The sequence below is a fragment of the Mustela erminea genome, chromosome 6 (genome assembly GCF_009829155.1).
Source record: "Mustela erminea isolate mMusErm1 chromosome 6, mMusErm1.Pri, whole genome shotgun sequence".
Lineage (NCBI taxonomy): Eukaryota > Metazoa > Chordata > Mammalia > Carnivora > Mustelidae > Mustela > Mustela erminea.
Genome location: NC_045619.1, coordinates 53,576,616 through 53,591,503, shown reverse-complemented (window position 1 = coordinate 53,591,503; position 14,888 = coordinate 53,576,616). Strand labels below are relative to the sequence as shown.

The following is a 14,888-nucleotide window of genomic DNA, read 5'->3' as shown; positions in this document are numbered from 1 at the left end:
TTTTGACTTCTTCAAAACTTAATTACTAATAGCCCATTAGTGACTGGAAGCCTTATCAATAACATAAATAGTTGATTAACATGTATTTTCTATGTTTCTATCTAACATATATCTAATACGCTGTATTCTTACAATAAAGTGAGATTGAGAAAAAAAATATATTATTAAGAACATCGTAAGGAATGGGGTGCCGGGGTGGCTCAGTGAGTTAAGCCTCTGCCATCGCTCAGCTCATGACCCCAGGGTCCTGGGATCAAGTCCCACATCAGGCTCTCTGCTTAGCTGGGGGCCTGCTTTCCTCTCCCTCTCTACCTGCTTCTCTCCCTCCTTGTGATCTCTTTCTCTCTCTCTCTCTCTGTCAAATAAATAAATAGAATCTTAAAAAAAAAATCATAAGGAAGCAAAAATACATTTATAGTATTACACTGTATCAAAAAAAAAAAATTCGCACATAAGCAGATCCACACAATTTCAACTGATGTTCAAGGGTCAACTGTGTATTATTAAGCTTAAACATAACAAAGATGATTTTATTTAAGTTAAAAAAACACGAGATTATCTGGGAATAGAGGAGGAATTACAATTCAGAACAGGAAGCTATGGTGAACTGTAGGGAGGTCTGAAGAGACAAAGGGAAGGTTAGGCTTTTATTAGGTTTTAGGAGGAATCTGGGAATAGTTGTTTGAACAAGTTTATAGAAGAATAAGAGTTTGAGGTTGCCATGGCGTCTCATTGTCCACAAGTGGTTGTTACTGTGTTGTTGCTGGGGCAGGGAGGGATCTCCCTTCCTTTTTTAAAAATCAGGAGATGTAATGTCCTCCCTTGTGAAAATAATTCTTATCTTCCTTTCTCCTGCTGGTTCTGTAGGCTATAATGAAGGGTACGTGCTTGAGAGCTCCCATCTCAGGACTTCCCAATTCCATTTGGTATTATTTCCACAATATAAATGGACATTTTAACTTTATGGGCTTCTAAACTTGCACCTTCCTATCCAGACCCCACTGTCCCAGATAGGCATATCCAATAATATCTGCCATTTCCAGTAGATTATTTTATAAATATTGAAATTATGAAGGCCTAATATGAAATTTCTTTTTCTTCTCTTTTTCACAAATTGAGACTTTCCCCATTTAATCTCAAGGAAAACTTTGATTTTTCCCACTAGAACATCTGAACGTTTTTTGCTGCTTTAGTGAAGTAGGCATTACCTTAGATTAACTTCATGTGTGTTTTGTCATGAAATGCCTTTTCCCCATTTTAGAAATCACTACCTTGAATTTTCCCCTAAATCTGGTCTTGTGCAATCTTCCCTAATCAACAGAGAGCTACACCTTCCCTAACCCTAATCAACAGCTTCACCTTCCATGTGTTGGCTCAGGTCAATTATTATGGAGTCATTTTTCACTCCTTTCCCTTACTACATACTTTACTCAATCCATCAGCAAATGTGGATGATTCTATCCCCAACATATCATTAAAATTCCTACATTTGGGGCACCTGGGTGGTTCAGGTCTTTGGTTTAGGTCATGATCTCATCATGGTCTGGGTTCGAACCCTGTATCCGGCTCTCTGCTTAGCCGGGAGCCTGCTTCCTCCTCTTTCTGCCTGTCTTTCTGCCTACTTGTGATCTCTGTCAAATAAATAAACAAAATCTTTAAAAATAAATAAATAAATTTTTAAAAAATTCCTACATTTATCTCTAGTTCCACTTCTAACAGCACCATGTTAGTCCACAATCATGGACTATCCACAATTGCAATCCCTAGCCACAATCACCTCTTGTCTACTCTTCCTTAGTATCTCCCATCTAGTCCTCATGCTTTCATACTTGTCCTATTCCAGTCCATTCTTCTATAGATTCAAGAATCTTTGCCTCAAAATTCAAATTGCATTGGGGATGCCAGGGTGGCTCAGTCAGCTAAGCATCTGCCTTTGACTTAGGTCAAAGGGATCACCTGGGATGCAGCCCCATGGTGAGCTCCCGGCTTGGTGGGGACCCTGCTTCTCCCTGTCCCTCTGCCTGCCACTGCCCCTGCTTATGCATGCTCTCTCTCTCTCTCTCCCTATGTCAAATGAATAAGTAAAATCTTAAAAAACAACAACAACAAAATTCAAATTGTATCAAGTGACTTATATTTAAAATTTTCCGGTGGCTTCTCGGTGTAAAATACAGTGTAGACTCCTTGCTCGTAAGACTCCTTTCCCCTCTGACTCCATTTGGGGAGTTCTCTCTTTAGTTTACCAGAATCAGCTACTCTTTGTTCAGTTCCTCAAACTAATCAGACTTTCCCTCATCTTTGAAAAGGTCCTTCCCTCACTCTGTCTTTTCCAAGCGTTCTCTGCACTATTCACGATGCTATCATTTAATTTCTGACTTTTTCTTAAGCTCTGTGAGGATCATGAGTCAGAGTCCCTGACTGTCTCACCCACTCTTTTACCCCCAGCTGCCTCTGCACTATTCCAGCAGATAATTTTTTTAAACAGTACCTTTTGAACACAGAAACTTTGAATCAATGTGATGCAAAACCTAATGGGAAGTGTTATAGCGGGGAGAAGGAAGGACATTTGTTTTAATGAGACTGGAAAGAAGGAGGAAAGAAAAGGTCTTAAGGGCCTATAGCTTTGGGGTAGGAAGTTATCAAAGGGAAGGCTTGATTTCCTTTCTGAATGAGAACAAGCTCCCTGCCTAGAATTAATGAGTAGGAGAGGGGGTATGAGGTTTGAAGGGAGCCCCTGAAAAAATTTTAAAAGATTTTATTTATTTATTTGAGAGAGAATGAGAAAATACAAGTGGAGGGAGGGGGAGGGACATGCCGACTGCACAGAGCCCGGGGCGGGGCTCAGTATCACTACCCTGAGATCAGGACCTGAGCCAAAATCAAGAGGCAGTTGCTTAACCAACTGACCCACCCAAGTATCCTGAGAGCCACTGAAGTTTGAATAACTAATCAAAAGAGTAGGAGAATTACAAAAGAAACTCTAGAAGAAATGACAGGTGGTTCAACAGGTGGTATTGGGGACCATGATCTTGGCATGACCTCTTTTAGTCGAGTTGAGAGTTTCTGCAGCACTGCTCCCAGCATAGGCTTTGGGGAGAAATCAGCTTCACTGAACCCATGTTTAAAGTTTGAAAGATAGGTGGAAAGGGAGTCAAAAGGCATTTTAAAAAATTGAGAACAGTGGTGAAAGTGATGGCACTGATTAACAGAGATCTTAGATGGAGTAGAGAGAAAGAGATGAAACCAAATGGCTGCTAATATTCTGCCAAGTGAGAGGGTTACAGGAAAGCAAGTATCCAGGTGTCTGAGGAGAGGGAGAGGTCGAGGAGAGAGGTGGGGCTGAGAGATCTCTTGAGAATAAGATACCTTTAGGGTAAATACCCAGATACAAACGTAGTGATCCAAAGGGGCACGTGCACCCGAATGTTCATAGCAGCAATGTCCACAATAGCCAAACTATGGAAAGAACCTAGATGTCCATCAACAGATGAATGGACCAAGACGATGTGGTATATATACACAATGGAATACTATGCAGCCATCAAAAGAAATGAAATCTTGCCATTTGCGACAACATGGATAGAACTAGAGCGTATCATGCTTAGCGAAATAAGTCAAGCAGAGAAAGACAACTATCATATGATCTCCCTGATATGAGGAAGTGGTGATGCAACATGGGGGCTTAAGTGGGTAGGAGAAGAATCAATGAAACAAGATGGGATTGGGAGGGAGACAAGCCATAAGTGACTCTTAATCTCACAAAACAAACTGAGGGTTGCTAGGGGGAGGGGGGTTGGGAGAAGGGGGGTGGGGTTATGGACATTGGGGAGGGTGTGTGCTTTGGTGAGTGCTGTGAAGTGTGTGAACCTGGTGATTCACAGACCTGTACCCCTGGGGATAAAAATATATGTTTATAAAAAATAAAAAATTTAAAAAAAAAAGAATAAGATACCTACAGGAGGATTTCTTCCAAGATCTTTTTCTACCAAATGATGTTTTAACTTCCTCAAGACTGGGTGTCTTGAAGGACAAAAGAGCCTAGAATATTTTACGGAATGTGTGATAATGAAGTGATTCATATGGCCAGAGCAAAACAAGGCCACCACAGGGTCATTCGACAATTCAAGCATCTTAACAATTTCCACAGGCAATGTGATAAATGACTCAGGATAAATTCAGCTCACCAGCAGCTTATACTCAGAACATTTCCCCCCTTGGGCATTCCAAGAACACATTTAATGAGGTGTTATACTAACCAGCCATTCCCTGGGTCTATGTCTCTATGAGTGCTGAAGCTAATTGCCGAATAAACGTGTTTTCTCAAATATTCCTTACCTCTACACAGACCATTTTCAAAGGAATCACATATCTTCAGTTGTTAACCTCTATCGACAAATCTTTATTGATGAAATAATGTGACTTTCGGTGCGACTTAGTGATAACATAACAGGCTAACTGGCGAAAGGAAAAATAAGACCTAAACTCAGTAGAATCTTAGCAGAAAGGGGAAAATTCGATGTCAATAGTAAGAGTACCAAATACGTGTGCATAATACTTTACAAATCTTGTCATTTATATTTAGTTCACTTGATTTGCACAACAATCCTGTTTTACAGGTGGGAAAACTGCTTTAGAGATTATAAGTGATTTATCTAAGGTCACTGGCAAGTCATTTTTCCCCAACACATCACTTCCTCAATTGTCCAGTAAAATACATTAAATCCTCGTATGTCCAGTATTACATGGGGTGCACAACTTAGCACTACATGCTTAGCACTACACAGCAGGAATGTGTCCTGGCCGGGAAGGATCCCCTCCAGGCTGAGTTCCGAGAACTCAGTTGCTCTAGGGACTGGAGAGCAGCACGGACAGCCATTTCTACCATGTTTCCACTAGGTGGCAGTGAAGGCCACCCCGCTCTAAAGTGTCACTAAAGAGAAAAGCAAAACAATGCCATTCTTTCAGACTTAGGAAAAGACTGCGTGTGCATGCGCAAGCCTGCACGCGTGTGCGTGTGTGTGCGTGCACACACATGTGTTTTCTAGGCAGAGGAACTGAAAAATGAATAGAAACTCTCACTGCCCCCTATGTGGTTTCTCACACTGCTAGTGGGTAGGACCAGAGTGAAAGAAAGACCTTGATTATTTGGCTCTTTGATACTATACTGTGTTCTCTTAGCCCATATCTGTAAGGATGGATCATGGACGTCCACAAAGGTATTGTATAATGTCCAAGAGTATCATTGTCACTCAGCATAAAAGGGAATGTTTTCTCAAGAGGAAGAATTCATGACTTTGGTGCATTCCTGTCTGTGGCTGTGCCTACACTATTGTGTATTACGATCTATTATTGTGCTATAGCTGGTAGGAGGAAAAAACACTTGCAGTATCCTATGGGTGAAGGAACTCAACTGCTAAAGGAATTCAAGATACTATTGATGCTTTCTTGGTTCAGTAGTAATCAGCATTGCTAGAGCTTAGTTGCAAACTTTGGCCACTGAATAAAGAATAAGAGTTTCCAATTAGAGCAATTCCATCTTAGAAAATAGATGTGGCTGGAAATGAAGAGTTGGAACCCATCCTTTTCACTGAATAATGTTTAGTTGTCATCCTAAATCTTCCAAAAATTAGGGGGGAAAAAAAGTTAAATTTGTCTGTCTATAGCAAAGGCGGAGAACCCCCCACCCCATTTATAAAACCAGAGTTGCCATCAGTTTGAAGGGTGTTCTACCCGAGGAAACTCATCCATTGGAGGCAGCTGCTTCTCCTCTGGCACAGGGGGGAGGTCAGGTGCTTTCTGTCCACACCTGGCCACGGTGAAGCGACTCATGTGGAGAGCTTCTTCGTACCCTGGGAGGGTGTCCAAAGAGGAGGGCAATTGGCTGAGGGGGCTGTGCGAGTGAGCCACAGCCAGGATTCTTCGAGCTGCAGGGCCAAATATTGACTGCAGGGCTAGGGAGGAAAGAAGGAATAGAGCTAGAGTAACTGTGACATCCTCAAAAATCAGGGACTTACAACACACTTAATTCCCCTTCATTTTTAGCGAGTGTCCAAACCATTGTCACTCTCGGCCACAAATGTTATGAAAATGCTGTGAAGCTTGTTTGGAAACCAGCTTCACTCTGCTGAGAGATCCTGTCTTCTTTGGGGTCCTCAGCTAATCTAAATTGTGACCCCATATCTCACAACCTTGTCCTTCCCCTTTACAGAATCAGGGCCCTTTATGCCAATCCACTGATAACGCAGACTCCTTAGAAATATTTATTTCTGTCTTATTTATCTTTTCCCAAAGGGCAGTAAGTGAAGCAGGAAAGGTGGACAGCAATGTATCCTCTTTTCAAAAGAAATTTCACAATGTTGTGCCACTGCTGTTCTGACTGTCTCTCTTCTCCCATTTCAGGAAAGAATATAGTATGAAGAAGAGAACAGAAGGACATAAAGGAAGGTGTTTTATAATCATCAAGGTGATGTTAAGCTAACATTTAAATGTATCAACAGATCCACTACAGAACAAAGAATGGAAAGTACACATGATTAATTTCTTCAAAGATACAAATAATATATAGGTAATAAAAAATACAGGTTCTCAGGGTGCCTGGGGGGCCAGTCGGTTAAGCGTCAGCCTTCAGCTCAGGTCATGATCCCAGGGTACTGGATTGAGCCCTGCATCGGGCTCCTTGCTCAGTGGGGAGCCTGCTTCCCCCTCTCCCCTTCCCCCTGCTTGTGTTCCTCTCTCGTTATGTCTATCTCTATCAAATAAATAAATAAAATCTTAAAAAAAATATAGGTTCTCACAAAATCCAAGACATTTTTGAAAAAGGGATACACTCAGAGCTTAAAATAGTTTTATCAAAATAACTTTATGAACTGGATAATTCTTCCTGTAAGACATTTCCAATATTTTCTTCAACATTCTACTTTTTTCTTCACTCTATCATTAGACCAATATTTGAGAACATAGCTTCAGTGAGAGTCCAGGTCACCATACCATCAGGCTTCTGGAAATTAAAATAACTCTGAGTTCTAGAATCTTTAATGCAATTCAATCCATGTTTCTATATTGTTTCATCGTCCTGATCATTCTTTTTATTTGTCTTCTTTTTTTTTTTTTTTTTTAAGTAGGCTCCTCACCCAGCATGGGGCCCAGTAAGGAGCTTGAACTCACAGTCCTGGGATGAGATCAAGGGTCTGACTCTTAGCTGAGCCACCCAAGCGCCCCCAATCATACCCTTTTTTAAAAAACTTTATTTATTTATTTGACAGAGAGAGAGACAGCAAGAAAGAGCACAGGCAGAGGGAGAGGAAGAACCAGGCTCCCCGCTGAGCAGGGAGCCTGACCAGGGACTCCATCCCAGGACTCCAGGGTCATGACCTGAGTGGAAGGCAGACACTTAATCCACTGCCAAACATGCACCTCCTTGATCATCCTTCCAAACCCCCTCTCAGGTTATCATGTCAGAGTACTCACAAGTGATTGTGCTCTGGAGAGTGCTGTCATGGTCGAAAGCTATAACTGTCACTTCATAGGGAGGCCGGCCCTCATCTTCCCCATTTTGCTGGTGGCTCAGACAGCAGCGGAAGCACGCGGAAGTCAGGCCGCACAGGAGAAGCAGTGCCCCAATGACCACCAGCAGCCTGCAGGAAGACCCCCCGTCCTCCCCATGAAAGCTCGGTGATCTGGTGTGTTTCCCAGTCCTGGCCCTAACTGGTCTTCAGTGTCTACATTTTGACTTTGTTTGACCATTTTACACAGTAATCATAAGATTTTAATTCCAACACTTTCACTTCACAGGCATACTTATTTTGTCAGTAAGACTTAATCAGTTCATTAAAACAATAAGAGATCTAATATGGTTTGGAGGATCTGCTTTCTACTCTATATTCTCCTTTCTATAGACATTTCTAGAACTGAGAAAATACATAATAACTTTTTGATGTTGGCTGGGGAGATGGTATTGAAATAGGAAATCCTGGCATATTGTCACACAGTTAAAAATGAGGTAAAGAAATTTGACTCCATGAGATGCTAGGTAAGAAGGCTGGCTTCTTACCAGCCTGATGTCTTTTTTTTTCTGATGTCAATATATTTAAAAGCTAAAAAAGTAAAAATGAATGCCCCTGAGAAAAATAAAGTTCCTTTGAAATGTCTTTCTGGGTATGAAAGCTGAAACTTACCATATATACCAGAGATGTACCCAATCTGTGGTCATGCAACTATGGAGAAAGAATAAAGTTTTTTTTGCAATAAAAACATAGTCGGTGCCTATTGTAGTTCCATAATCTGGAATATGAGTTACAATATAGTATGCTACCTTGTTATAATAATTGCATTAAAACTTATATATATATTTTTAAGTTTGCATTTTAATTCCCATTAGTTAACATACAACAAGTTATACTAACTTCAATAGAACCAGCAGAATCTATTGCAAAATGGGATGCCTTAAGTGTTTAATACTATAGATGGCATTGTGTAAATATTTTGTAAATCATTTTAAGATAGACTAGTGATGATGAAAATGGTGCTAATAGAAAATATAACCATGACTACTATAAACAGTTATGATGACAATTACCAGGAAAGAATTTGGAATGTAAAATTACAAAGTTTGAAAATGGGTATGAAAGTTAAGGTTTGTTTTTATATTTGAGATCAGTAAAATTTAAACATAAAGAAAATTTCAGTTATAAGCATGAAAGCAATACAATGAAGTTTATAATTTGTGTCTTGCAAATTGCTGCAAAAAGGGTCCCCAGTATATCATAAAAATTCTCACCATGAAAAAACCCCTAAACTTTCACTTCCATTATCAAAACTGATATGCACACCCACTTAAGCCAAATAGGAAGGAGGAAAAATGTAGAAACCAGTGTCACCATGTTAAAAGTTAACTAACTGAATTTTCTCTATAGAGACGACACAATTTTATGGATTGGATGGAAGAAGGAGTGTGGGCTAAGCTCAGGAGTGGGAAGGGGAGAGGAAGGAAATATTTATCTTTGAAGATGGACAAACTTAATACTAGTTTCTGATGTTTTGAACTGTTGACATCTATTGAAATTCTCTTTTACATCCTCTCTTTGGTTGCACAGTTGTAGAACATACAGTTTGTTTTTCAATTAACAATGTCTCCTATAGGTTTCTTGCATTCTCCATTTATTTAAAGCCTCTTCTAGTTCTAGAGTTATGATTCTGAGTCTGTTAAAAGTGATTCTGCCCAAGTGGTAGGTGTCTTGGGCAGAAGCAACCCAGGTCACCACCATTTCCCCTGGGTTTAACAGTCTTGGCTGTTGAGAAACCCTTCCCATGGCTAAATATTTGTTTTCCTTCAGGCTGGGCAAGTGTTTTGTTCCAACTGCCCCTGCTTTCTTAATAATTTACCTCCAAGTGGAATGAATCTCTTCCCCTTTTATGTCCTCTGTATCTGTGGAAGACCTAATAGTGATAGGTTTAGATTAAGGGATTACAACCTCAACGTGATAGCTGCATGAAGTCTGCAGGAAGTATTGACACGCCCTAAAATACAGAAAATGCTCATCATAATTCAGATGGTGAGGTTACTTTGGAATTACCCAAACATATCTGCCGGGGATGAGATTTTAAATCCAGTGGGTCCTGATGAGTCACTGAGAAGCATGGGAAGGAAAGCCATTCGCAAATTTCTGTGGCTGTATGAATTGAGATTAATTCTGTTGTTTTAATGGGAAGATAGGCTTTGGAAAAAATGCTTTCAGTGATGTTATTTTAAGTACTTAGGATGACACAAGGGCATGTCTCTATTTTTGCATGATCGGTCTACCAGACTGGTGGTTTGATGTCCATTTAAGTAAAGATAAAGGGAAGGCAGAGATATTTAATGACCTCTTGACCTCCTGTTTTGGGTACTAATGTTTTTGTCTGTTTCTCCTTCTTCCCAGTTTGGTCTCAGATACTTACTGTTCAGGATTCACGCAGTTCTCCTCACATCTTGCCGGGGGAAGCTGCAGGAAGGGAAATAGTCTCAGACAGGGAAATGTCTCATCTGTTCTGCTCAGCAGCCTGCCATTGCTTCCCCATGACTCTGCTCTGTTAGTTTACTTGGTGAGAGCCGGGAAAACATGAGGACAAGGTCATAGGGTCAGCCCTGTTTCTTTTCATAGCTCCCATGCCTGTAGATTATTATAACTGAAGTGGGAGAAACTAGAAGAGCAAATATCTAATCTGTCGGGGGTTTTCCATTTGTTTGTTTGTTTCGGTGGGTAAGCATTACAACTTTTGTGAATGAGAGGCAGAGGCAACATTTAAATCAATTTGTCCTAGAAATGTCCTGATCTATCCCTCAGGATATTGTTATCACCTTCCTAATCTTTCCCAGTTACAAATTGAATTCTACCCCACTCCTCTTTTCTATTCCCTTAGTTCATCAATAACCCACCCCTGCCCCCCAAAAAAGGAGGAGAAAAAGGAGGGGAACAATTTTATTTATTGAATACCCACTTTATGCCAGTCAGGCTACTAAGAAGTTTCAGTATGTCATAACATTTCATCACAATAATCATGTAGGTGAGTATATTTAACCTTATTTTGAAAGATTACATGACAGAGGCAGAGGGGTTTAAGTTAACATGAGCAACCGCAAGCTCCTATTGATGTAGCCAGAATTCAAATCCAACTCTATCATATATGTGTGCTGAATGAATTAGTAGAACAAGGGCTAAATCTGCTCTGACAACACCTTGATATTGCTAGCAAACCCCTCCTGCTACTGATGATGAAAGCTTCTTCTCCTTCTTTTACCTTGTATTTCAGTTGACTTTTTCCCTCACATAGAGGAACTTTTGTTTAGAAACTGCATCTCTCTTCCAGTAAATCGAATGACTTAGTATTCTCAGGAAATCAACAACAAGGGACAGATATTTGTACTTATTGAGAGTTTATGGGAGGAAGAGGGGACATACAAACTCAAGACATACCAGGTGAAAAGGATTTGTAAAAGGACTTAAGAGCTGTTCTCTGCAGACAGCATTTGAGAAACTCCTTTTTTTTTTTTCTTTTAATTTAAAACGGTTGGCCACTAAGGATGACAAAGTGTGTACTTCCTCTAACCCACCTCTGGTTTTTTGTTTCTCTTTTCTGACTAAAGTTAAGAGAAGCTTAAAGTGCTAAACAGAGAAAATACTTCTTTTTGTGACTATTGCCAAAAAATTAAAAAAAGAAAATTAAAAAGAAAGAAAGTTCAGGGCAAGGAAAAGAAGAGGAAGCAAAAGGAAAATACAAGAAGAAATGGATTTACAGACAATAATTTAACTGGGATGTAGAAAGCAAAACAGTCGGTCCATTCTCCTCTAGGAGATGTACAGGAACCTGATACAAGCCAGTGCTTCATTTGCTTTTCCTCTCTCTCTCTCTCTTTCTTTTAAAGTAGGCTCCACACTCAGCGTGGAGCTCAACACTCTGGGCTTGAACTCACAGCCCTGAGATCAAGACCTGAGCTGAGATCAAGAGTTAGATGCTTAACTGACTGAGCCTCCCAGGTGTCCCCACTTTTCCTATTTACTAGTGTTCATCACTGTGTAAACTTCCCCTTGACAATTGTCCAGAATCCTTACCCTACTGACCTTTTTCATGAGTTACCTAGGGCCTTCTGATTTTTGGTGGGGAGAAATAAAAGGTCAGAAGTATTTTTTAAGAGTTTTAAGAGTTACATGATCTGGAAGCATGTTAGTTTCTAGAATTGTATCAGGGCTGATGTGGAAACTCTGTTTAGCGGAATTATGTGTTCATTTTGATCATTTATTTGGGATCTTGAGGGATGAATGGTAAGATGCTAAAAGAGAGAAATGGGGGTGCCTGGGTGGCTCAGTGGGTTGGGTCTCTCTGCCTTTGCTCAGGTCATGATCCCAGGGTGCTGGGATCGAGCCCCGCATCAGGTTGTCTGCTCAGCAAGGGACCTGCTTCCCCCTCCGCCTCTGCCTGCCTCTCTGCCTACTTATGATCTCTCTCTCTCTCTGTCAAATAAATGAATAAAATCCCTATAAAAGAGAGAAATATAGATAGGTGGCACTTCTAAATTACCATAGCTATCCTGCATGTATCTAGGTTTACCCTAATTTCTGTTCCTCCATTTCACCGATGCCATCAGCCACACAGGGGCCATGAATCCTTATCACACTAAGGAAACATGCTAGTAATTCTTTTCCCCACTACCTCTTTGGTTCAGTCTATGTCCTTCCCCCTACTCATTTCCCCCATGGTCCTTCTGAGAGCTGATTTGTCTGAGAAACAAACAAAAGTTTTATTTTTGCATTTTCTCAACTCACCTGGATGCAGTACACCAGGGCAGAGGCTATCACGGCCTGGGCTCGCACTCCCATGGGGCTGAACGGCTTCTCCAGGATCAGGTGCAGAGTGCCGACGTCTGTTGCCTCCTTGCCATGCTCTGTGTCAGTCTGTCTTCTTGACCTGGAGGACTTAAGCAGACAAACTTTTCTCAGCAATAAATCTTTTGCTCTCTCTCGCCTCTTACTCCTTTGGGCTTTTATTTTCTGTGGTCTTTCTCTCCCCTTTCATCCTGGCTTCTTTCTCTACATATATTCTGCTGTTACGGTCTCCACATTGACTTCTCTCTGCCTTCTACTAGTAATTCTTTCTATTTGTCTTTTACTTTCTCCCAACTCTCCCCAAAAGGAAAACATTCAGGGAGGACACATAAGTCCTCAGAATTAGGTATTTTTATAGGCAGTGGTGAGAAACTTGACTTGAGGAAGCTGAAAGGGAAATAGCTGGTGATGGAACAAGTTCTCTTGTCTCCATCAAAAAAAGGAGTAAAACTTTTGGTCCTTCGCTGCAGCAGTTCACGGGGGACCATTGAGTAACTGCCAATCTCCATTCCCTCCCCTCTCCATGTGATTAGCCCTCCTCTCTTGGTTGCCCTCCTCCTTTGAAATCCTCCCCTTCGCTATGTTGATAATCAACTCTCCTGGTTCTGGGTCATTTATTTTAACCATTGCAGTAGCCCTGAGGTTGACAAATGGACTGGAAAGCACTCCCATCTTTGAGGAAAGCAGGTCCCCTCTACCCTGACTTTAGTTTCCTTTGAAACACATTAGTCAGACAGACACACATATTTTTTTAAACTGGGTTCCAAAAAATAACGAATAAGCTGGGTTCCAAGATCTATGGGTCTCTAGATTTCTCTCTCAAATAAAATCTAAGGTCAGAGTAAAAATAAGCACACATAGAAAGAGAATATTTGTATATTTGTATACAAATACATAAGTCAGTATGTTTTTGCTTAATGCAAAGTATTTAAAAAATTTTTTTAAGTCCAAAGTATTTCATAGGAATATTAGATATCAGTTTACAAAGATTGATCTATCTCAGAAGAACTGAATAAAACCATCTTTCAGATCATATATAATTCTGAAATTCTAATTTTACTGAGTTGTTGAAGACAACTGTTGTGTGTGACTGATTCAAAGAGTCCTCACACAGCATTGATATCAGCATGGTGAATATAATGGTTTTTTCCTCTTAGCTAAGGGAGTCAAATAGTGACAGAAAAGCCCGCTATGATACTGATGATTGGACATCATTAAGTTCCAAAATTAAATGAGCACTACATTATTTTTCTTTTTAATGTAAATAAGACAGAGATAGGATGAAGAGTACTTTCCAAATTTCAGCAGAAAACTTGACAAGGTGGGAGGTATTTCTTAGGACAAGCAGGGCAGGAAAATCCTGGCCCTCCACTAAATTCTCTGTGGTTTCTCCAAGCCTTCATTGTCCCATTTATGAAACAGGAGGGGAATGCTCCCTTGACCTGCCCTAGGAGTTGTTTCAAAGAAAAAATACTATCAGAGATATGAAGTCATTTTGATTAGAATCTTTCTACTTAGATTGGCCTGTCCATGGTAGTATCACTAATCTCTCCCTGCTCTTTCTCTTCTCAGAGTGACAGGAAAGCATCATGGCTAAGAATCCAGCTTATTTTTATTTATTTATTTTTTTTGCTCTGTCACTTATTCGCTGTGGAGTCTTGAGCAAGTTATCTTATCTCTGTTGGGTCAGTTTCATTCTTTCAAAATGGGGTAGTAATAATAATGTTACTTCATAGACTTATAGAGACTAAGTAAATTAATGTGTGTGAAATGCGTACAATTGTCCTGATGCAACAAGTGTTTTTATAAGCGTTAGCCAGCATTATCTTGATTTCCATTCAGTTTTGCCAATGACCTTCACCTTCAATATGCTGAATAATTGAAGTCCTCTTAGTGTATTATAACTATGACCATGTTTTAACTTTCCTGGTATTCCAGTTCTTAAGTATTTCCCCTTGCTGTTCTGGTCATATCTTCTCCCAATCATATCGACCGAACTGGCATGAACAGGTTTGCCAATTAACATGATTTTTACCTGTTACACTTTCTGGCATGTGATTGCCATAATCGTTTTGCCCTCTAGCTTTCTAACAGGTTTGAACAAAATGGGATTCTGTTAATGACCTCCTTGTTACTTTTCTTTCTTAGAATTATTACTGCCATTTTGTTGTTGTTGTTCTCACTGAATTATTCCTTGAAAGAATAGAACTTCCTATTTATCCTAATGCAAGTGATCATGCCTTGTGTCAATTTTAATGCTGAGTTCAGTCCCTGCCAAAGCCTCCATGTCAGGAATGATGACAGAGGAAAGGTCCCTGTGGGAAGATTGAAGAGTGTAGGCACTGGAAGGGCAAGTAGCTGAGGGAAAGGGGAATGACCTCATTTCAATCCTACACAATCTTGTTGTACTTCCATTAAGTTAGTGAATCATTACCTTATACCCAGGTTGTTAAGGACTTGGAGTGGAACCAATGGATGGTGCATGTACACAGACCTTTTCACCTATGTCTCAGGAAATTGTTAGACAAA

General features: G+C 40.3%; 1 protein-coding gene across 1 annotated transcript; it reads right to left on the bottom strand.

Annotated features, from left to right (window-relative positions):
* Positions 1-4,378: 4,378 nt before the first annotated feature.
* Positions 4,379-12,898, bottom strand: TMEM52B (transmembrane protein 52B). Its single transcript, XM_032347257.1, has 5 exons — positions 12,300-12,898; positions 9,937-9,980; positions 8,175-8,213; positions 7,468-7,634; positions 4,379-5,951 (listed from the first exon to the last, which is right to left on the bottom strand). The coding sequence occupies exons 1-5, from the start codon at positions 12,351-12,353 to the stop codon at positions 5,710-5,712; spliced, it is 546 nt and encodes a 181-aa protein (XP_032203148.1). The 5' UTR covers positions 12,354-12,898; the 3' UTR covers positions 4,379-5,709.
* Between the last annotated feature and the right edge of the window lie 1,990 nt (positions 12,899-14,888).

Bases quoted from the DNA above. Each gene is read 5' to 3' on its own strand.
- TMEM52B (XM_032347257.1), bottom strand. From the start codon at position 12,353: ATGGGAGTGCGAGCCCAGGCCGTGATAGCCTCTGCCCTGGTGTACTGC. The intron at 8,214-9,936 runs GTAAGTATCTGA...CTTTCTCCATAG, and splicing joins AACTGCGTGAATCCTGAACA to TTGCATGACCACAGATTGGG. The intron at 7,635-8,174 runs GTAAGTTTCAGC...GTCTTCCTGCAG, and splicing joins GTACATCTCTGGTATATATG to GCTGCTGGTGGTCATTGGGG.